Raw genomic sequence first — 22759 nt, 5'->3', positions numbered from 1 at the left:
TGCTTTAAAATAATATGGTAAGTTCTCCTGGGGGCATGGATTTACTGGCCCAGGAAATGTACTGTTTTTTTTCAAAACTGTTGAGGGGAAGCCTCACTCCCTGTAGCCCCCCCCCCCCCCCCCAAAAACATTTAAAAATGGTTGATGGGGCCACTGCCTTTTCCACCAGAAAGAAAAAATATAACTTCAAAAAGTCCTAGGGCATTATGGGATGCTCCTTGGACACTGCAGTGAATACTAAATGAACAGCTTCTGCCACTCAGTTTTTTTTAAGTAGGTGGCCTGGTGCCCACCCAGGACACCCACAACATATCCAAATGTTGAGGTGCGAGAGGGGAGTCCCAAGGCTACTGCGGCCCCTGCCAGCTCCCCAGACATCATCCTTACCAAGTGCCGGCAGGATCAGGTGATTTTTTTTAAGTGGGTACCCTGGTGCAAATCTCAATGAGATGTGTTAATTGTTTTTCCCCCAATTGGAGTTGCAAACCATTCTGATCGTACGAACTCCTTAAAGGAGGTAGTAACAGATTTAGAAAGGGGAACCAGTCCCAGTTGGACAGCTTTCTCTTTGGGAATCATGTTGGACTCTCACAGCAAACAGGCAGTGCCTCACCCTCCCAATGTGTGCATTAAAGGGATTTCGTTTTTTATTTAAACCAGAAATGGTGGCTTTCAGGAACACGGGCTGCTAAAAAAAAATCACATTTGGAATGCAAACATAGGAATGGTGGTTTGCTACTGCTTACTTCCAGCCTCTCTGATGTGCTGTAAAAGAATGACAATTTTTACGATGTGACTTATTAGTACATAGGTCGCAAAATAAAAGGCGGGTCGCATAAAGTCAGAGCGCACTTTGTGAGCACTTTGTGCAACCAGTCGTTTGGCATCCGACCCAACATTCCACCATAGATTTTTATAGTCTTTCTTAAATGCCCACCAGCCTTACTGCGAGACACCACAGTGCAAAAGTAACACCCATGGTTAGCAATTGGAAAGTCTGCATACTTCCAGTACTTTACAAAGGAGATTCTTATCAGTCAAGCACCTTACCTGTGATCCGTGCTTCTCTCCAAAAACGCCTCAACATGATACTGTGAACTACGGCCTTACATGCTGCCCACCAGCCCTACAAAGTAAACAGAAAGCTCTCCTTTGTAAAAATATTCCATGAAAACATTCAGTCCACACAACATGGTCTACATAATGAGTCCAGGAGACTACTGCCAGTCATGTGCTGTTCATTGCATCTTACAGACTAATAGTCTTTTTTTATAGAGTAATATTTTTCATATCTTTTCCATGAGGCAGGTAGATAGAGTGTGTTCACACCATGGCTTCGCAAGTAATGCAAGTTGGCCCTAAGTGCATGTTCAGAGAAGCAGTTCCCAGGTGTGATCCACTCTGTAAAATCATAAGTGCCCTAGTGCTACCATATTTGAATTACCAGGTGGTTGAACACCAGAAATTCTAGATGGTAAGAGTAGTTTGGCCCACGCTCAACTCTCCTTCGTTACAGGGAGTATGGCCTGCCACCAGCCTTCCCTGCCCCGGAGGCACTCAACATCACCACTACCATCCTCTGACCTGCAAAGATCCTGCCACTTCCATTTACCACATGATCAAAGCAGGAGGTTAATGCAGGTAATATTTGGACTGGAATAGGAATGTGCATGTTATTTTTTACCTGGTAAACCCATGGCTCGTGTGTTATTCCCCATTCTGGCAGACATAACTCATAATTGCCCAATGAAGTGGTGAAAATACCAGCCACATTTGCAAATTCCAGACGTGGTAATTTCAGTGCCACTGCACCAAGCAACTTGTAATCAGAATCAGGCCCATGGTGCTATAAAAAAAGCATGACATGCCATGTTCACAAACAATGAACAACGGTACTGACATTAATCAAGAGATTGGTATTGGGGAAGTTAGCAAGACAAAAACTGTTGCTTAAAATGCCTTTTTGCTGTCTTGAACATAAGACAGTCAAAGAATTCGCAAAATCTAGCAACCATGCAAGAGTGTATTCATAAACAAAGGTGTCATGGTGGAGGGAAAAAAGAAGTTCGAAGAGAAACAAGGGGAATTCGCCAGCCTATCATGAATACAAGATTGTGCAAAATACTCCTAATGTCAAGTCAAGTCAAAATAACTTTATTCGGTTGTTCGAATTGACAACCATAAAAGTATTTACATTACAGGTAATAACATTACATACACACAGTCTTAAAAAAGTCATAATTGATTACGGATAAAAAGGATCGCAGAGTTAAGAATACAGCACTGTATCAAGATATTGGAGTCCCTTTAAAAATTAAAATTCTTTTAGCAGCAAATTTAGATGTTACACTCAGAGATAATTATCCTTCCATACTGTTTCTGAATTTGATCGCCATTTTCAAAAAACCACAGACAAATAAAGTGCAATCACAGTTTAGCAGCTGTAAAAAATATTGTGCTGGACGATATTGACGAAAGTTCAATTCTTTCAAACAGGGTTTCAAGCATATCTTCCTTGGGACAGCATAAAAAGGGCAGAAGAACAAAAAGTGTGCCAGATCTTGCGGAGACTTTTCGTCGCAGCCGCAAGCTGGCAACACTTGACCTCTATGGGAACCCCTAGGTACCGCCAACATAAGATGAAACAAGTTGAACCTGAACCTGGTTAGCAAAAAACGGTCATAGCTAGACATTTGCCATGTCAGGTAGGGTTCCGTAAGTAAAGTGCTTTTAATTAGTATGTGATTGCGTACACTTTCTTTTTTTAATTCACATGATTCCCTTTCCTGTTCTCTCAATCCAATAAAAGCATTTTTAATTAAAATAGGATCCACTTTAGTAATGGATTCCGGGCGTAAAAAGAGTTCAGGACGGCCTAAATCAGAAAAACATTTCAATAAATATTTAAGCCAGGGAATTTCCATCCTATTATCCCATGTAAGGGCTTCTTTTAGAATAAGCTTGGTCAACGGGATACTGTCATTTAACCAGCTATTCATCCAACATAACATGGGATTCAAAGCAATCTTATCGCTAACATACGGAACCCCCAGTTCTTCATGCACAGAAAAATTTGCTGTGCCCCTAGGAACCCTTAAAATCTGTTTTAAAAAATTGTTTTCAACTATCTGAAGTACGTCCAGGGGAACGTATCCCCAAATTTCACTGCCATAACTAGCTGTGGTTACACTTTTGGCCTTGTATAGTTGGAGTAGCGCGGTGACTGGACTATTTCCCAGCTTTTTAGCGAAGTCCAATATAGCCGCGTTTACCCTTGTAACGTCTCCCTTTTTTTTCTGGATCACGGGACCCCATTTAAGTTGACTGTCAAAGAGGACCCCGAGATAGGAGAATGTGTGCGTTACAGGTATTTCCACTCCTTCTACATTTAGTCGATTAGGTTTCTTGAAACCTTCACCGATCTTCATTATGTAGGATTTGGTGTTGTTGATACTTAAATCTCTGGATTTCATAAATGTATAAAAGGAGTCTAATAGTATTTGAAGTCCATTGGCCGTTCTAGATAAAAGGACTGCGTCGTCCGCATATAATAAAACAGGCAGACCTTTTCGGCCAATGTAGGGATAGTCTGTGTTGGTGCTTAAGAGGGTCTCTTCCAGGTCATTAATGTATAGATTGAAGAGGAACGGGGCCAGAATACACCCTTGCCGAACGCCCCGAAACACTCCAAAATCTTTAGTCACCTTTAGATCCTGGGTATATCTAACATTCGCTTTGGTGTCTGAATGTATATCCTCTAACAGATTTACTAGGTTTTTGTCGATGCCCATTTTTTCCATGGCGCACCAAAGTTTCCCACGGTTCACACAATCGAAGGCCGAAGAGAGATCCATAAAGGCCATATGGATCGTTCCTCTTCGTGCCTTAGTGTACTTCCCGGCTATGAGGTACAAATTCAGACATTGGGAAATGGTAGAGTGTCCAGGCCTAAAGCCATACTGGATTGGCGATATTATATGGTTTTCTTCTGCCCAACTAGTCAATCTATTCAGAATTACTCCCCCTATCACTTTTGCTACAGAATTTAATAGGGATATCGGTCTGTAGCAAGCCGGGTTGCTACGATCTCCCTTCTTGAATATAGGAACTATTGTAGATACCCCCCATGATTTGGGGCATCCACAAAGCACAGCTGCATTAAGTGCAGCTGTGAGTACCGGCGCCCATAGTCCTTCCCGTGACTTGAAAAGATCAGGCGGAAGTCCATCGGGGCCCGGTGCCTTATTGTTTGACAGACCTTTAATTCCTTTAACTATTTCCTCATTTGAGAAACGTAAAGGTATTTCACTGCCTATACCAGGATTATATTCTATCTGTGAGACCTTATTTATAAAAATGGAGCTAAAATAGTCTATCCATTCGTCCTCTGAGATATTCGTGCCTACATTTGGGATGGAAGGACAGTCGAAAATAGGTTTGTTAATTATCTCCCAGAACTTCGAGCTATTTTTTAAAGTCTCGGGCTCTAGGAGTGATTCCCAAACGCTCTTTTTCACTGCACCCTTACGGGTAGCCAAAGCTTTCTTATATTCGGATCGCAAACCCCGGATAATCAATGGGTCTCTTGGTTTTGTATTTAAAGCTTTCTTGAGCTTGCGACTGACTTTTGAACAAACACTGTCAAACCATTTGGGATTGCAGTTAGAATTTGACCTCCCCTTATTCGGAACCGTTAAGAGAGACTCCACCTTCTTAGCTATCTCCTTAAAGGATGTCAGGATTTGCAAGGGAGCAGATGTGGGGGATGTACAAATCGTTAATTCTTTGCTACAGACTGCACTCACAGATGTATAAAATTGATCACTATCGACCATAGCCCATCTTAAGCGACGCTTCCCATTAATGCAATTTAAAAGACCACGATCCTCACGAGGAATGTGTTGGTCAAGTAAATTCATTCCCAGTGTAATGCATAGTGGGTTGTGATCGCTGTAGATACTCACGAGGATCCCAAAGTCCTCTATGACGTTTACAAAGTCAGCTGTAATGAGGATATGATCTATGTAAGTGCCTGTTGCATAGCCTTTAAAAGTAGGAACAGGGAAAACAGTTTGATCTGGCACAGTCGACATTGCAGTAAACAGATTGTTTTCATTCATCAATTCGTTTAACCCTGTGCCCCTCCGCGAGTGTTCAAAGTGTATTCCTTCCATACTGTTACATCCCAAATTGCCAACAGATCCCACGCTAGGATTCCCACAAAGATGTGTGTTAAAATCACCTACTAATATTTTAGAGCGTGGCAAAGAGCTATCAGTTGCCCCTAGCAAGTCACGTAAGGTTTCTATATTGCAATCTCCAGCCTGGTTCACAGAATTGTAAAAATTAATCAGCGCAAAATGAATTATACCTCTTTTAAATTCCAAAACCTGGATGTTTTTGTTACAAGATTTGTGTTCAATCTTCTGACATACAAGCGACAAACTAACGAAAATAGCCAAACCCCCTTTAGCTCTTCCACTTGCAGATGGTATTGCTGGGATTATAAAGCTCTGGTATCCCTCAATGTACAAGTTTGTCCCTGTTACCCAAGTTTCTTGAAAACATAATATAGGATGTTTTTTAACAAAATATAGCCAGTCCTTATCTTGCATTTTATCAGAGAGTCCGGCTATATTCCATGATAACAAAAGGAGACCCTCCGCACATTTTTGGTCTCCACATTGTATTCTACTCGTGCATTCTGTAACAGGGGGGTTGATAATGGGGATTACAGTACCACAAGGATTCGTATCCGCTATGCCTATGTCTTCTGATAGTCATTCTACACCATCCAGCCCTCCCTCTGCAGAGAAGATATCATACCTGTTTGCGGTGGGGATATTAAAGTAGTATGGGTCTGTATGATATGGTCGTGGTTGTTGGTCGTATCCATCCCTACTATAACCCCTGTTGTTTACTGGTGCATCAAAACCCCAACCGTTTATTTTCTCTGGCCATGTATGTCTAGTATAGGTATGATTATAATCAGGCTTGGGGTATGTCATACTCCTTTGTTTTTTACCAAAAAACTCCAGAGTGAGAGGAATGATAGTGCCACTCCTTCGTTGTGGTGGTAAAATATTTGGGAGGATGTTTGGTAAGACTGCAGAATTTGCAAGATTTATTATAATGCAGTCGCCTTTAAATTTTTTAGGGTTTGGGCCTATCCAAGCTGCCCTTCTGGCTGATTTAATATCTCTAGCTAGTTGTTGCTTCCCCCAGGGGGCCAACCGCATGTTGCCCGTTAACCAGTGCAGGGCTTTACTTATTAGCGCCGTAGGTGTTTCAGTTTGGTCTGGTGTTAGGGGGGGGGCATTAGCTAAAACCAGCACTAGGGGGGCTGCGTCCTCAATAAAATGAGATGTATCTTCACCTGCTCTTGGAGTGGTTAATCCTCGTGGTTGCGGAGGGTGAGTATCCCTGGCCGGCGACTGGATGGGTACAATGTTGGGCATCTGATCTGGAAAGTTTACCCTTGAAATGTCAGGGATTGGACCTATATCCGGTTGGAGGCCAAGTACCTCTTTTACAGGTATTGCCAAATTTTTAACTGTGCCGGATATGATAGTCACTTCTTCTATTAATTTCTTTTGATCTGCCCCCAACTTTTTTACGTCTGCGGATAACTTATCCAGTTTGGCCACTACAGGTTTAATTAAGGCTCTGAATTTGATGTCAATTATGTCTACCAGCCTAGAGATAAGTTCCTCGTCAATGTTTAAATTTTCGTCCTCTTCTAGTTTTCTCCTACCTTTTTCCCTGCTTCTCAGTGGAGATGCAGCCCTCTTCCTCCCTATAATGGCTCCGCCTCGAGGCAGTTGGATTTTCCTGCACTTTCTGATTGCACGAGCAGCCGGAGTTAAAGCGGGGGGGTCGGCTTCTATACTTGTCTGCTCGCTATCTTGTACAGTAAGATTTTCTTCAGGGTCTACTGTTTGAGAATCTGACACATTAATTGTGGCTATATCTTGAGCCTGAGCTATACTCGTGTTTAATGGGCCATTTTCAGGTGCCTCGAGATCTAAAATTAAGCTACCCTCAGCCTGAGAAGGAATATCTAACCAAGGTGAGTCTAAAGATGGACTTAGAGGGGATAAATTTGGGGAGTGACTGAGACCCAAAGATTGTCTCCTGTCGGTATTTATCTTTGATACTACTTGTACCATATAATTTTCAATGGAGTTACCCCCCTTCACGACTTTCTTCTTTGACATAATTAAATTTGGCAGGATATTAGGTCCTAGAGATTTAACACTAAACCAGAACACACAAAATCACAAATAATATAATACAAAAATATGAACAGAAGGACGGGTGGTTCTGGAAGTAATAGTCTTACTGTTAGCTGACGATTGGGAACTACAGGGCAAAGAGACGTGCCCAGTCCAGTCACGGCCTGTCTCGGACTGTCTAAGACTGTCCGCCCTTTGTCCGGGCTTCGTCCGGCGTCCCGCACACGCGTCCCGCTGTGCGTCTGGTGCACGTGTTATGTAGGAGGAGTAGGGGGCGGGAAGAGACTCCAGGTGCGCTCCGATGGACCTGCGCGGAACCCTGGGTCTCGCAGTCCCGTCCCCTGGTGCAGCAGGCTTCCCAGAAGTTAGGTGAGCTCTAAGACGCCTTCTCCTCCGCGTTTCTCGACTTGGCTTTTAAACTCCACGAAATCCGATTCAAGGTTACAGCTTCAGCTACGAGCGGCTCCCGCGAAGCGGGCGCCGCGAGCTGTTTTGTAGTATGCAGGCAGGCAGGCAATCAGTCAGGGGAGGAGCAGGGGGCGGGAAGAGACTCCAGGTGCGCTCCGATGGACCTGCGCGGAACCCTGGGTCTCGCAGTCCCGTCCCCTGGTGCAGCAGGCTTCCCAGAAGTTAGGTGAGCTCTAAGACGCCTTCTCCTCCGCGTTTCTCGACTTGGCTTTTAAACTCCACGAAATCCGATTCAAGGTTACAGCTTCAGCTACGAGCGGCTCCCGCGAAGCGGGCGCCGCGAGCTGTTTTGTAGTATGCAGGCAGGCAGGCAATCAGTCAGGGGAGGAGCAGGGGGCGGGAAGAGACTCCAGGTGCGCTCCGATGGACCTGCGCGGAACCCTGGGTCTCGCAGTCCCGTCCCCTGGTGCAGCAGGCTTCCCAGAAGTTAGGTGAGCTCTAAGACGCCTTCTCCTCCGCGTTTCTCGACTTGGCTTTTAAACTCCACGAAATCCGATTCAAGGTTACAGCTTCAGCTACGAGCGGCTCCCGCGAAGCGGGCGCCGCGAGCTGTTTTGTAGTATGCAGGCAGGCAGGCAATCAGTCAGGGGAGGAGCAGGGGGCGGGAAGAGACTCCAGGTGCGCTCCGATGGACCTGCGCGGAACCCTGGGTCTCGCAGTCCCGTCCCCTGGTGCAGCAGGCTTCCCAGAAATTAGGTGAGCTCTAAGACGCCTTCTCCTCCGCGTTTCTCGACTTGGCTTTTAAACTCCACGAAATCCGATTCAAGGTTACAGCTTCAGCTACGAGCGGCTCCCGCGAAGCGGGCGCCGCGAGCTGTTTTGTAGTATGCAGGCAGGCAGGCAATCAGTCAGGGGAGGAGCAGGGGGCGGGAAGAGACTCCAGGTGCGCTCCGATGGACCTGCGCGGAACCCTGGGTCTCGCAGTCCCGTCCCCTGGTGCAGCAGGCTTCCCAGAAGTTAGGTGAGCTCTAAGACGCCTTCTCCTCCGCGTTTCTCGACTTGGCTTTTAAACTCCACGAAATCCGATTCAAGGTTACAGCTTCAGCTACGAGCGGGAATTCGCCAGCCTATCATGAATACAAGATTGTGCAAAATACTCCTAATGCAATAAGAAGCAAATCACAATATTGGCAAAGTCAAGCGTGACTGCAAGTCTTGTGGCACATGCACTTTTGCAGAAATGTGCCTTCCACTAAAGCCTGGTGACACTGTGTGCAGCTTGAAGTAGATTTGGGTGTCACCTGCACAGGTGCGTAGCCCGCTGTTGTTAGCTTCGATCGTATGCGCCTTGGGGGGCATGTGGATATTGAAAAGGTTCTGATTGACGACTAACACTTATGGACCTGAGGCTTGGTGGTTCTCCCACATTGGGGACCATTAGTATGTGGCTAAGCATCTCCTAGTAGGCAAAGGTTTTCAAAGTGTGGCTCAGGGGTGGAGAAGTGTGGCTCAGGGGTTAGAGGCGGCAGACCCGGAAGCTGAGATCGGCCCTGGACCAGGGTTCAATTCCCCGCCTCGGCGAGTCTTGGGCTCAAAATTCCACAGACTCGATAATTCTCGCTCCGGTGCCTACTCGACTCACGGGTTCACACTCTGCGACTCTGGGCAATAGCTTGCTTAATCTCCACAACGGCCCCTCGTGGTGGGATGCCTGGCTTTCACCTTGTGGATACCCTGCTGGGGTTATCTCACAGGGGAATACCAGGACGGGTTCCCTAAGCAAGCGCGTAGATACCGGGTCGGTGATTTGCGCTATATAAATACATGTACATTTACATTTACAAAGCTGCCAATACCATAATATCATATGCTTGCCTATTTTCTAGGTTGTACTATTGCTGTAGTCTGATACTCAGAAAGTCAATTCATAAACTGCACTCCACATTTGTGCTAGTGTTTGGTTCTTAGACTGGGTTATTCAGTTCTTGGAGGCATTCAAGTCAGAGTTAAGAACATTGTAAACCCTTTAGCCTAGCCACATAAATTAAGCTTTTTCTTCAATGCTCTACCCAGAGCTAATGACACAATTTACACTTGGGATACTGACTAGGCTTCTGTGACCTATACTATTTTCTATTTTTAAAGGAGACACAAATCAAACAAGTAAAGGGGGATCTGGTATACCTGATCATAACCATAGAAGAAATGGTTGCTCCAATCCGCATACATCTCAAACATTCACTGTAAGGTCATCCCTTTGTGTAGAAATATGGGGCAGGGGAATACAACATTAGAAAGTAATTGCACACCACTGAATGTAGGCTTAAATATAGAAGGCGTCTCTAGTGGAATATAGGGGTTCATCCATCTTCAGGCAGGGAAGGACCTGAACGATTAATATGTACGGATTCCCAAACACTGGTTAATCATATGAAAATAAAGTGGTGTAGACACCTTTCAGATAAGGAAGAGAGAGAAGGCTAGACTTTACTCCTTTTAGCTTCCTTCCATTTTCAGCAAGAACAAACCACCAACATGCAGAGGGATGGAAACATTTCAAACTTATGTTGATTCTCTGGTAATGAAATGTTTGCAATCCCCAAATTTGTCCTGATTTTATTTCTGATGACAGCGCAGTCTCATTATTGGGCTCTGTGAACTACGTGCAGGCAGAAAAGGTGCTGCAGAGTGGATATTGGGGGTTCAGAGTGACGTCACGGACAACTCAAGTTTCGTCTCTTCATCTATTTTATGTCACTTAGAACCCTTCTTTGAAAAACACCCTAGTAAGTAACAGCTACCCATCTATCATTCTATATTGTGAAACAGATACATATGAAAAATTGGTACGAAAAATGACTTGGCATACACCATATATGCAGACACGAAGATTATAATATGCCATCTACTGCAATTTTTACTGGAGGAGAGGTGCACCATAAGTATGGGGTTTCCTAACGATATTAGAGGGTGATAGTAAACAACGTCTTCGCTGCGCTCATGGTGGGCTAGAGATTTCTTGTAATTGCTTGTGTAGAAATCAAGCAAGTACTACTGCAAACAGTGGGGCATAGTACCAAGGGTGGCGATATTGAATTATCGCCGGTTTAGCGACCGTTTTCGGCCGCTAAGCGGCGATAATTCTATCGCTTTATTACCAAGCTGTCGCTAACTGATGTTAGCGACAGTTTTAGGCGATAGCGAGCGGTTTGGGGCCCGCTTTGCATGTCAGCGATATTTATTGCTAATGACATGCAAAGTGGGCGTTCCCAACCTGTCAGCCACTGAAACAGTCGCTAACCTCGTTATTTCCTATTACCAACACAGGCGTAGCAATGGAAATATTCCCGCTATCGCCAGAAACTAACACCTGCTCTGACCAGTTCTTAGCCATGTTATCCAATGGGAGGTGGATAACATGGCTAAGAGCATTTGGTCGCTAATGCATGAATATCGCTGATTTTTCAGCGATATTCATGCATTTCGCATGATTTTTATCGCTTTTGAGCTAAACCTTGATAATAGCAAGGTATCTCAGCGATAAAAATCGTCAAAGCGCGGCGATAAAATTATTGCCGCTAACCCTGCTTAGCGATAATTATCGCTATTTCTTGGTAATATGCCCCTGTGTCTTTACAAAATGCAACAAACATTTTCTACTGCAAGCCTCCTTTCACATACATAGACAACCCTCACTTCACATGTTATATCTAATTATTTGCTCCAAGGAAGAAGTTCTGTCTTTATAGAAGAATGTCAACAGAAGTTGCTTCGCTGGACTTTCCAAGAGACAATGAAAATGGCTGAGCAATAAGCAGACTGCAAGAACTTGCATTTGTGAGTTGAAGTGTGACCTTCTTGACACGACCACTGTGTGGTCTTACACTTTTTCGCACACAATTTAGAGAAGATTCTAGAACAGTTTAATTACCTGGAGTTCACAACGTACCTTCCCGAGTTTGTTGTTTTATCTGTCAAGTTGCAACATAAACTGTAACAAACTTTCAAATTAGGAAACAAATTCAACCCCTTTTAAGTCAGCAATACGTAAAAAAGTTAAACTGTAAATAAAAATCAATTCATACATCAGTTCACCTGTCCATATTTGTTGCTCATGACTATGCAAGTCTGTAGGTCCAGTGTCTGCAACCCTGCTTGTCTGAATGTGGTGTCTGTAACTGTGTATGTCTGTAAACGTGCTGTATATGTGCTTATGTGTACCTCTGTACACATGGGTGGCTGTGAGTGCTGCTGGGTGTGCCTGTATTTGTGTTGTTTTGCTCACGTGTGTTTCTCTGTTTAAGCTGGCTTGTGAGTACCTGCAAGTCTTTTCGTCTTTTGTGCATAGAAAGCGCAGTGCTCTGTCTGTACGAGTGCATAGGTGTCCTGTGCGTGGATATACGCCAATAATATGTCTCTCAGTGCGCATGCGCTGTAAAACAAAGCCACATCCAGTGGCATTGTCAGTGCTCGTTTTCTGTAATAGTGCATCACGATGCAGGGCTTGTTGTTCATCCGGTTTTGTGGTTAAGCTCTGGCAAAACCACATCAATTACAAAAACTGCAGCTCAAAATCTAATTACATGCTGTGTAGCCAAGCAGTGAGTCATGATTTCCATCTTGAAATGTGCTCTGGGCAAGAAGTGCCATTTGAATCTTCACGATTGGAATCCTTTTGTGTAGCTTGAGTCTCTGCTTTGAAACTCTAAGTGAATATAACACATCAATAAATGCACCGAAACACACTTATATATTATTATATATTATTTTCTGGGAACATCCCTTGGTGGTGACAAGTACACATCTAGTGTTACAGGTGAAGAGGTGCAGACACCATGACGTACATATCCTTCCTGATTAAGGCTGGCTACCTTTAATGAAGAATAAATAAAAAGCTAGGTAGCATCTATGTAGGGTGACCAGATTTGGAAACCAATACCCGAACAATCTATAAACCTAGAGCTATAATTCTGCATCAATAGAAAGTCCCATTGGTGGGCGTGGCCTGAAGGGCAAGATGGCGGACACTATTTGTTAGAGCTCTTGAACTCTGTGTCCTGCAATCAATCAAAATCTTGCCTTCTTTGATGTAGAGACCTAGAGCTGAGTTAGGAACGTCTCCCTGAAGACCTGCTCTCTCCTGGCTGGGGGAGGTGTGGCCTGGGCCGGTGACGGCCATGGTTTCCTTGCTCACCCGTCCTCCTTCCTGTAAACTTACTTTCTGTTTGGGGGACGTGTATTCTTCCCCAAGTTGGAGGGGTGTGCCTCACATGATCTGGTGTGTCGGGTGGTGCATGCCCCAGGACAATTAATGTTGAATGGTCACGCACTGGGGCCAAGTAATTCCCGCTGCGTTTGCTGCCAGGCCTGTGTGGGGGCTTGTTGATCTGTTACTGCTTTAGGTGCCCTGTGAGACATTAGGCATTGGCGGAGCTCAGACCCCACTTTGGTCTCTGCAGCTTGGCACTTGGGGTTCCCTGGTGTTGAAAGTCGATATTTGTGGGATGTGGGCCAGTTGTGGATCTAATGGACCCAAGCAGAGCTGTTGGCATGATCAATAAAGAGACGTGTGGTAAGTCTCCTCTGATTTGTTGCCGGATTCAAGTTCTCAGAGACCCGTCTGTTGCCTTTTGGAGCCCATTTATATCCTACTCTGAAGAAAGAGGCCACTTGGAGACTTCAGATATAAGCTATATGGATATTTTCATCTGCATCGCATCGGCTGCTCATTTCGTCCAAGACTGAGGTTTGGTGGGTCGACTCACCACTCATCCATCAGAGGCAAAGGTGAACGACGCAGAACTCCCCAAGCATGGGAGAATGGACAAATGAATGACAGAGCTGGGAGAGGTGTCTGAGATGCCCTCAATCAGGCATACAGAGGAGGGAGAGGACTCTTCTCTCATGTACCAATGTTATCCTGCAGGCGATAACGTCCTCCTGCCAAGTTATAGAGCTCAAGATTGAAACGGTGGAGAAAAATGGTGTGCTCCTCTACCAGAACCTCAGTAGCACCACCAGCAATGTGGCTGAGCGAAGTCCTGCATAGCCACGCTCAAGGACACAGTAAAAGATCTGTGTCAAACAGTGCCAAAACTGGAGAGCACTTCTTGTAAGACAGCAGCCAGAGTGGAAGATGCAGAAGGCCACACATGGAGAAGTAGCACATTTTTGGGGTAACCTTGAGGGATCCGAGAGCCAAGACCCTTGAATTTCTAGAGAACTGGCTGTAGACTTTCCTGTCAGAGGACTTATAATTCTCCTGTTTTTTAATCAAACAGGCACACAGTACTCTCCTTCGGAAGCCGCCCCAAGGACCCACCGCCCCCGACTCCAACCCGGTCCAGTGATAGCCCGCTTATGCATCTATAGAGACAGAGACATGTTGTTGAGTACAGTCAGACGACTGGGCAATGTTCACTTGATTCCCAAAACATTGTCAGACTACACATAAATGGTAAGCAGCAAAAGAAAGCTTAAACCCTCAACTCAGAGCTATGGGAATCCAGTAGATGCTTCTGTACCCTGCAAAACTTAAATTAACAATCATATTTCAAGGAAAGACACTGATTATTGATCAACAAAACTGTGTTTTGGAATAAGTTGAGGCAGGGCCACCGATTCCTGGAGATGTAATGGCCACCCATAAGCTGGGACGCCTGCTCAGGCAACTGTGTGGTCGGAGGTGAGGCGGCGGCCATGCAGGAGGAGGCGTGCACAAAGTATGCCCTGCTTTCGAAATAGGGGGGCTGGGGATACCGGACTGGTGTCCACTGACACGGAGGGGGGCTCTGCATTGAGGGTGATGGATTGTAGTATCGGCTGACTCCACTTAATGTTTTCCTGGCACTATTTTTTAACAGGGGTTTTATCCCCTGAAAGGACTTCCTTTATGAACACAACATTAATATTTACCAGGGGGTTTTGGGGGGATGTTTTATACTTTTGAATGTGTAGAGTGACTGTTGCTTGTGGGTACAAATTGTGGGAGGGAATCTAGGGGGGTTGTTCCTTTAGGACAGCTACATGCAACCATCAACACAAGGTCAATCTTACTTCACCATCTTTCAGTACTTCTTTTAAGTCACACCGGAGATGGGCACACAGCATTATGTAAACTCATACCCTAGAATGTCAACGGGCTGTTAGATAAAAATAAAAGGGGGGCTGTTATGTCCTAGGTTAGGCTGCTCATGTTAGCCACTCAGCATATATCCTGTTTTTGCAAAAAATTAATTACTGGGAACTAACCGTAGGTTTCTTGGATGTGATAGGTGTATCATGCAGTGTTTACCACATGTTCCCGAGGCACAGCTACCCTTTTACACAAATCCCTCCCTCTAGTGGTGTAAAATGTATTTATTTATTTTTTTATAACACTTATAGAGCGCACTGTTACCAATCGGTGTCCTGGCGCTAAATGAAAGCTCCCTGGCCTAAACTGTGCCTACTGAACAAAGAGCCAAGTTTTCAACTGTTTGCGAAAGGTCAAAGGTACATTTGGATGGGTTGGGCAGGATTGTGGTGCTGGAGAATTCGAATTAAGAGACCAACGGTTGCTCTCTTGGGTCTAACAACCCATTCCTATGAGAACATAATGCTGGAAAAGGAAAACTGAAATTCTCTTGAATGCATCGGCTGGGATGTTAGTTATATGTGGGGAATTATAATACATTCCACTGTTTGGAGCAGGATGTCGACTCTCCAGCTCAGCCAACCAGGTTGTAAGCGCTGGCCAAATGGGTGGGCACTCAGCTTCTGGACAATGTCAGGCGAGAGGGGCACACCTTAACGGGCGAGTGCACATATTATTCAACACCACATAACTGTAACTCCTGTGGGAAATATATTTTTGTTCCAGGCACCCGTGTGGACTATATTTTTGTTCCATCTGCACATTTGGACTCCACGATCAAGGATCATATCCTTCCAAGAAGTCTGCATGCCCATAGCCCCGTTGAGGTGTGGCTGTCTTGTCCGCAGTGGGGCGCCACCTCCTTGCATGATGGTTGAAAAACGAGACAACTGTTGATTCCCTGATTGAAATCATTACTGAATATTTTGAGATAAATACTTCTACGGTTACTTTTCTGGGTGCTCTTTGGGAGGCCTTTTCAGCGGTGTTCTGAGAGCTAGCATTCCCTTGGCTTAAGGAAAAAGAAAGACTCAGGGAGAGAGAGATATTGTGAAACTTCAAATCAAGATACATAGTCACAAGTGTGGTGAGAAAACAGGGCGGACTCTGGGGGAGGAGAGAGGCCTTGCACAGCTTTGTGAGTTGCCTAAACAGAAACTGTTCCTTTCAGTGAAGCTGGAATGGAAATATCTAGATACAAGGTGTATGAATTTGGCAACAAAATGAGCAAGATCCTCCACTGGCTGTTCCTAGGTTTTAAAAGGGGCAGCTGCACCAAGTCCTTACTATGTTGGTGCAAACCCCTGAAAAATATCATTTGACTACACAGGCGACTCTGTCTCGAAGGTTGTCTGGCCAGGACACATGAAAGGGGAACTAATCCAAAATGGTTCCTAGGAGGCAGACCTGGAATATACATCTTCTGTCTGCAAAATCCATATAAAGATGGGAGGCCAAGACCTATTGTGGTTTGATGTTATTGTCTCTTCTACCAAGGGAGTTTCATGCATATAGCAATCAGGAAATAGTAAGCGGCCAAGGGTTGGTGTCATACTGACAAACAACTCCCCTTAGGTGAGGGAGCATTGCCTGTGGTCCGATCCGAAGGAGAAATTACTGGACTGTGCCTCGTGCCAAGATAAACTACTAGTGAGCGAAGGAAGGAAGTGTCAACCCAGCATGAGGAGCAGATTGTAGGAGAGCATGACATAACTGACCCTGGCATAGGGTCTGTCTGCCAGACTCCTCTAAGACACGCTAAAGGAACCGGGGCACTCCTGGACGGGCAATACAATCTTCATCATTTATCCCTGTTGTAGCTGCCATGGCACTTGGAGCTGCATGCCTCAGTGGCCCGGCCTTAGCTGGGAGAATAGCCTGCTGGTGGCCTGTGTGCCCCACAAGTTGACTGCGTGACTGCAGCACTGCTAAGTGTGTCTTTGGATCGGTACCAGTCCTGAAGACCAAGTGATCTCAGGTGCGCCCTTTAGGTGCCTTCTGAAGAATAAGCGCCATCCCCTCAAAGCACTGCATGTCAGTGACGGCTGCACCAAAGAACAATGACCTGCTTGCCTCTTGTTGTTGTGGTCGAGAAGCACCAAGTAATCCCTGGAGTGCTGGAATAAGTTGTTCTTTTAGCAGAGATCTATCACCAGCCACTCAGAGGAGGGTCAATGACAGAAACCTTTGATCCCACTGCAACTCTCTGAGTGTTGTGCAGCACGGTTGGCTGCTGTACAGCTCCCTTGAAGACTGTGATGGAGCAAGTTGTTGAATTAATTTTTGTTCATACTCGCGAAGTTAAACTTCCATAACAAATGTAGTCGTATTAATAAGTGTGTGTTGAATTTATTAATCAACATTAGTTTTAAAAATGCATTTACAGAGAAAAACATGTGGGACTAATTTTTATGCTCTATGTTGCATTTGCAAGTGTGTGAAAAATAATAAACTAACTTTGTCTATTGTCTTTGTCAGTATTATATGCGGCTGTTTAATTAATGGCATGTGGCTATTGATCGACTTATGTTATGCTATGTCTTTTCTGTGGCAAAAGCTTGTGGAGGATACTTTTGGCCTAAAAGAAGAAGGTTAATATAAATGCTGCTATATGTGCTTTGGCCAGATAACATAATTAACCCGGTTAATAATTAGAAGGGGGCGGGTAACAGAATGGGTCTCAATTCTTTAATACCTTGAATGCTAAAGCAATTTCCGCTGGGTGCTGAGTCCGCTAGATCCCATTGTTCATGACGAGCTCAGCTCGTCATGAGCACACAAGCAGTGTACTGCATGACGAGCTGAGCTCGTCATGAGCATGGAAGGGGTTAATTAATTGATGTCTTGTGTTTATTTAATAAAAGATTCTAAAGTGAGGGCTAAAAAGTGGCACGAGAAAAATTGGCAGACAGAGAAGCAGACGTGAAAGAAATCTTGTCCAGAGTGGAGCCTTTTATTGTGTAATGGAAATATTTGCTGAATAAAAGACTTTGCTTGAATAAGATGTGCTCTCGGAGTAAAGGCCCAAGGACAGGATCTACGAATGTCTGCCAAGGTTAGGAAGTGAAAAGACAGTACTCGAACGAGAAAGTATCATTTCTGAGGAAGCCAAATGTCATCGAAGAAAGAGACAATAGGGCTAATGTGAAGTCCGGACTTGGATAAAATGTAAGAATGACCTAATAGTGGACTAGAGTAACAAGACAGAGCCACCCAATATTCCCCCAGGGACTGGGTATCGTTAATAACACACGCAAAGATGCCCCCGAAGGACACATTCATATGATAATTCAAATATTTTTAGTGTCACCTACATGAACACTTATTTAGAGTAATCTCAGGGACTAAATGACAGTCACAATTTATCAAAAATAGTCAATTTTAATCCTTATATTCTCTGTAACATTTTTGTCTGGCAACAAGATACTACCAATCTAATCATATAACATTCAGTGGTAGTAAACAAAACACCTTTCGCATCAAATATGGACATTCAATTTAATCATATAAATGTGAATAAAACACAATATGTTGTTAAATTAGAGTAGAGTCAGCCACATTTAAACATTTATGCAAAAACAGTGTTATGCGTCGACGTTTCGGTCCCCCGGTGGTCTAGTAGATCCTTGGGACCATCTTCAGGACAGAATAGTTGCACAAAAACATCTAACGCATAAAAACAACAATAATACTGGACATCAATACCCTATGACACAAAGAGAGTCTGTGCAATCAGCTCACACCACAACAAGAACAAACAGTGATTTCGCCATATTAAAAACACTATAGAAAACCTTGAACCGTGCCACCACTGTGAATAAACCTAAAAGCTAATGCTGTAACCATCTAGGGGCCGTATATCTACATATTCATAACACCTGGAAAAATCAAACCCGGAGGAATAAATAAAGCTTACTTACGGGTCTCAAAAATCAGACCTAATCATAATCTGTAAAAATCAATCAATAGCCATGGTCACAATCATATACTTAACGGGTACTACAGCCTTATTCTATCGCAACTCAACTCCCAATACTCACGTGGAGAAACAAGCCAGACTGGTCATCTACAAATGATAAAAACCATAGTAAATAAACCTAGCTTACACCATCACCTCAATATCAGCACCCAAGTGCAAATGAAATAAAGTAAAAGGACAACTCATAGTGGACTGACACGGCTCAGCCAATAGCAAGTTTGGGTTTATGGAAAAGAATGCAGAATTTAGTTACTTTAGCTAGTTAGAAAGGTATAAAACCTGGCCCACGGGGAGGAGGGAATCTCTCTCCTCGCTTTCGGATTCCTGAAGGGCGTGACGTGCTGTTGGACTCTTTGGCGCACGTAAGGACAGCAGTCTTTAATGAATATTCTTTTAGGTGAAGAGAGTTTTAGATAGGGAGATAGAATTTAGGGAATGGAAACTTATATTTTGCTTTAAATCATGTTAATTGATTTGCCTTTAAAATGTCAGTCTAATAAGCCTTTCCTTGAATGATGCTTTCACCTTGCTAATAAAAGAATGATTTTTGAATAAAAATGCTCTTTTCTTGAATAAAATAAAGCTAATAAAATTAGATTTTTGAAATGACAAGCTGGTCTTGTTTATTCGTGGTCTAGTTATCATTAGTTGATCCATTCACCTTAGTGACTTAATTAAATGTCATATGATTAAAACCATGGTAAGAAATGATAAACTGCAGTTATATATAATTTTGTAAATAGTTGTGAATAAATTAGTTTAATTAGGTCACATGATTCAGTCGCTCAAAAATGGTCTCTTTAGTTTATGGGCCTTAGTAGTGATTCATGATTAATGGTGAGTATTGTGGAGATGAGTAGTGTTTGTGAGACAGTTTTTTATTAGGAGCGCTGGATCAACTGAAATGTGTCACTTGGAAGCCCCATGCCACCAGACAGATGCTGTGGGATGCTGAATGATACCTAGAATTGCTCCTAAGAACTGGGTGAGAGACTAAAAGGGTCTACACCCAAAAGATGAGTGCTCAAGCTCAAGCTCTGGACCTGGGGGAGCGGGGTAGGGGGCAGAGGGGAACTCAGCAAAAGGCGGTGAACAGTCGAGAGGCAGGTGGAGGGGTAGCATAGCTAGCTGGACAAGGCACCTGGAAACAAAGGCTCACACCCGGTAGCCATGCATCATTGTCTGTGTAGTAGAATTCTCTGTTTTCTGTGTCAAAAAGTACTTGTCTTCTGCACAAAGAGGAGCACTGGACTGGACATTGAGTGTATTGCACTGCTCGGGGTGGTGTTGAGTAATGAGCCTGAGTGCCCCCACACTATTCTCCCTGTGAAGCCTATGACTGCTCGGCCTCGCTACCACGGAGAGCGAAGTGCATGCAGGGGAGTACTTGGCCCACTTTGCTGAGCCACAGGAGGACAAGCCCCCGAACAGCTGTGGGAAAATCCCTCGACTCCCATGGTTGTGGCCAAGTAGCCCCCCCCCTAGCCTCCTAAAGATTATCTGACAACAACATTAAATGCACATTTTACAGTATCATCTGTGATATTTAAATTGCTCACCGTTAAGGGCTGCTAATTAACTCTGAACTAGAAAACATGAAAACTTACCTCCCTCTGTGTTCAGTTGACCCTTTTCAAAAACCAGGACATATGCTGAATCTGCTGAAAATAGCAGGGCCAGCAGGTGAAAAACAGGTATAGTCCTGGCAAATCTGGGACGCTTGGCCACGCGGCATCATTAGCAGTTTATCGCGTCACCCCAGGATGCTGCAGACCGGACCCTGGCCCACGTTTCCAAGCAGAGGCGAAGGAGACGGGGAGAAGTTAAGAGGGAGGAAGGGTCCGTCGGATTGCTTAGGGATGATATATTGTTGTAAGGATTTATTATAACTCATGATTATCATTTATCAATATTAATGTTGAAAATAAATGGGAAGAATGAAGTGGGAGTAGCATTAGACAGAAACAGGCTCCTTATTATGGATGATGCAATAAAGGTATGTTACATTCATACATGTTGTGTTTCTTCGGTCACCCTAAAGACCATTCAGGAAATGATACAGTCATGAGTGTTGCAGTACATAGAAGCCTTGCAAAGGAGCAAGCTTTAGAGCTAACATGTCTGCCTTCATGTTCATCTGCCACTGGCAGAAGACAGACTCTAGTTTATCACATCTTCATGTACATTTCCTTGTGAATTCTGGATATGCAAACAAATGCACTGGCAGGGGCGTAGCTTCGGGGGGAGGAGGAGTGGTGTTTGTGATGTTACACACCCTAATAAATGATTTTTTTAGTAAATAGTTGGGCACAGGGGCTTTCAGCTGGGGATGGTAGGGTGTCTGTCAGATTTCACCTGGGATTTTAAATACTCACTCAGACAAAAACACACAAACACTCTTCTGTTTTTAAGGTCTTAAAACATGTTTTTTTAACAAAATTCTGTGTTTTAAGTACCCCTCGCAATCTGCATTCCTTTCCATTTCCATTGGTCCTTAAGCCCCCACCTGCGCAGCTTCTCATATAATCATTAACAAGATATGCCAGCGAGATTGTCGGAAAATCTGAAGCTCACCCCCCCAGTCTTACTGACCAAGCAATGCCCCTGTGCACGGCCATACAAGTCTCTCCACCCCCAACTACACCGTGAATTTGCAAGTCACATGCACTCGTCCTTATTGAGTCATGGCATGGTGCATTGCAGATTTTTTCAATTTACATTAGAAAAGTGCATGCAAAAGTTGAAAATGTTGTGAATGCATCTAGTCACCCTCGCCACCGTCCCACGGATTCGCAAAACCACCGCCGGAGGAAGATCGTTCTCCTCCCTGGCGGCCAGATCATGGAACTCCCTCCCCGCACACCTACGAAATACCCAGGACCATCTCTCCTTCAGGAAACACCTCAAGACCTGGCTCTTCAAGCAGTAGTAGCACCCCATCCCTCTTTCAGCGCCTTGAAACCCTCACGGGTGAGTAGAGCGCTCTATAAATGGTTTGATTGATTGATTGAGTTGTTTGCAGGCATAGATAGTAGACAGAAGCATTGGTGTGTATGTACCTTTGTAAGCCGCATTCCTTACTGAATAATCAAAAGTCACAATTAAGCTCCCTTTATTCGGAGGCCTGGAATGTCTTCACTCACCAGGAAGCTTTAACTGATGCACAAAAGCAACAGCAGAGCAAAAGCAAACGAAGCCCCATTTTTAAAATGAGAATTTCTACTCTGCTGCATTGCTCGTCCATTATGGTAAACAAGACCCGTTTCAGAGTTAATCCCTGAGCTATTAGCAGGCTGCAGCCTCATTTTGTCCCTCTTTAGAAGCACAGTAGCCGCACTGTAATCCTCTTAATCCTTTACAGATCCTTCAATTCAGAGTCAAACCGCTAAAGAATGACGCGAAATAGGAATCGAGCAATTCGTTTCAAAAATGCTTTATTCGGTTTGTATAGATACAACCATATAGCACATTCATAAATACAATTGAAGTCACTTTTGTAAAGAATGATGAAACTTGCTAATCGAGCAATTAATAAAAGAGTTTTTAGGTCTGGTATTTGACATTACTTTTTGTATTTTACCACAATTATATATCTAGGTCTGGTGTTAGCGAAGGCCTTTTGATTTGATTAAAATATATATATGTATATATATATATATATATATATATATATATATATATATATATATATATATAGAAGCTCCACTCGCACCAGCCTGTTGCACTCCGTGGCGGGTGCCTGCCAGTCGGGGGTGCACCCGACAACAATATCGGCTAAAAAAGTCCCTCCCCGCAATCCTACGGGAAATAGGAAGCAGCACTCCAAAGATAGGTTTCACATGGGTTTATTCTCACAATGTTGTGAGAATAAACCCTTGTGAAACCTATCTTTGGAGTGCTGCTTCCTATTTTCCGTAGGATTGCGGGGAGGGACTTTTTGAGCCGATATATATATATATATATATATATATATATATATATATATATATATATATATATATG

The 22759-nt window shown here is 44.0% G+C and overlaps 1 protein-coding gene across 4 annotated transcripts in view; it reads right to left on the bottom strand.

Moving 5' to 3' along the window:
- CARD19 (caspase recruitment domain family member 19) overlaps positions 1-22759 on the bottom strand; it is a 136206-nt gene that overhangs the window by 82774 nt on the left and 30673 nt on the right. For 3 of the 4 annotated variants that reach the window (XM_086939159.1, XM_086939162.1, XM_086939161.1), the window contains exon 2: positions 1051-1126. The exons of the other annotated variant lie outside the window; for it this stretch is intronic. In XM_086939159.1, the coding sequence (XP_086795285.1) occupies positions 1051-1087 (37 nt within the window). In that variant the 5' untranslated portion in view covers positions 1088-1126. The remainder of the gene's footprint in view (positions 1-1050; positions 1127-22759) is intronic. 4 annotated transcript variants of the gene reach the window in all.

The sequence above is a fragment of the Lissotriton vulgaris genome, chromosome 9 (genome assembly GCF_964263255.1).
Source record: "Lissotriton vulgaris chromosome 9, aLisVul1.2, whole genome shotgun sequence".
Classification (NCBI taxonomy): Eukaryota; Metazoa; Chordata; class Amphibia; order Caudata; family Salamandridae; genus Lissotriton; species Lissotriton vulgaris.
This window is presented reverse-complemented; position numbering and strand designations above follow the sequence as displayed.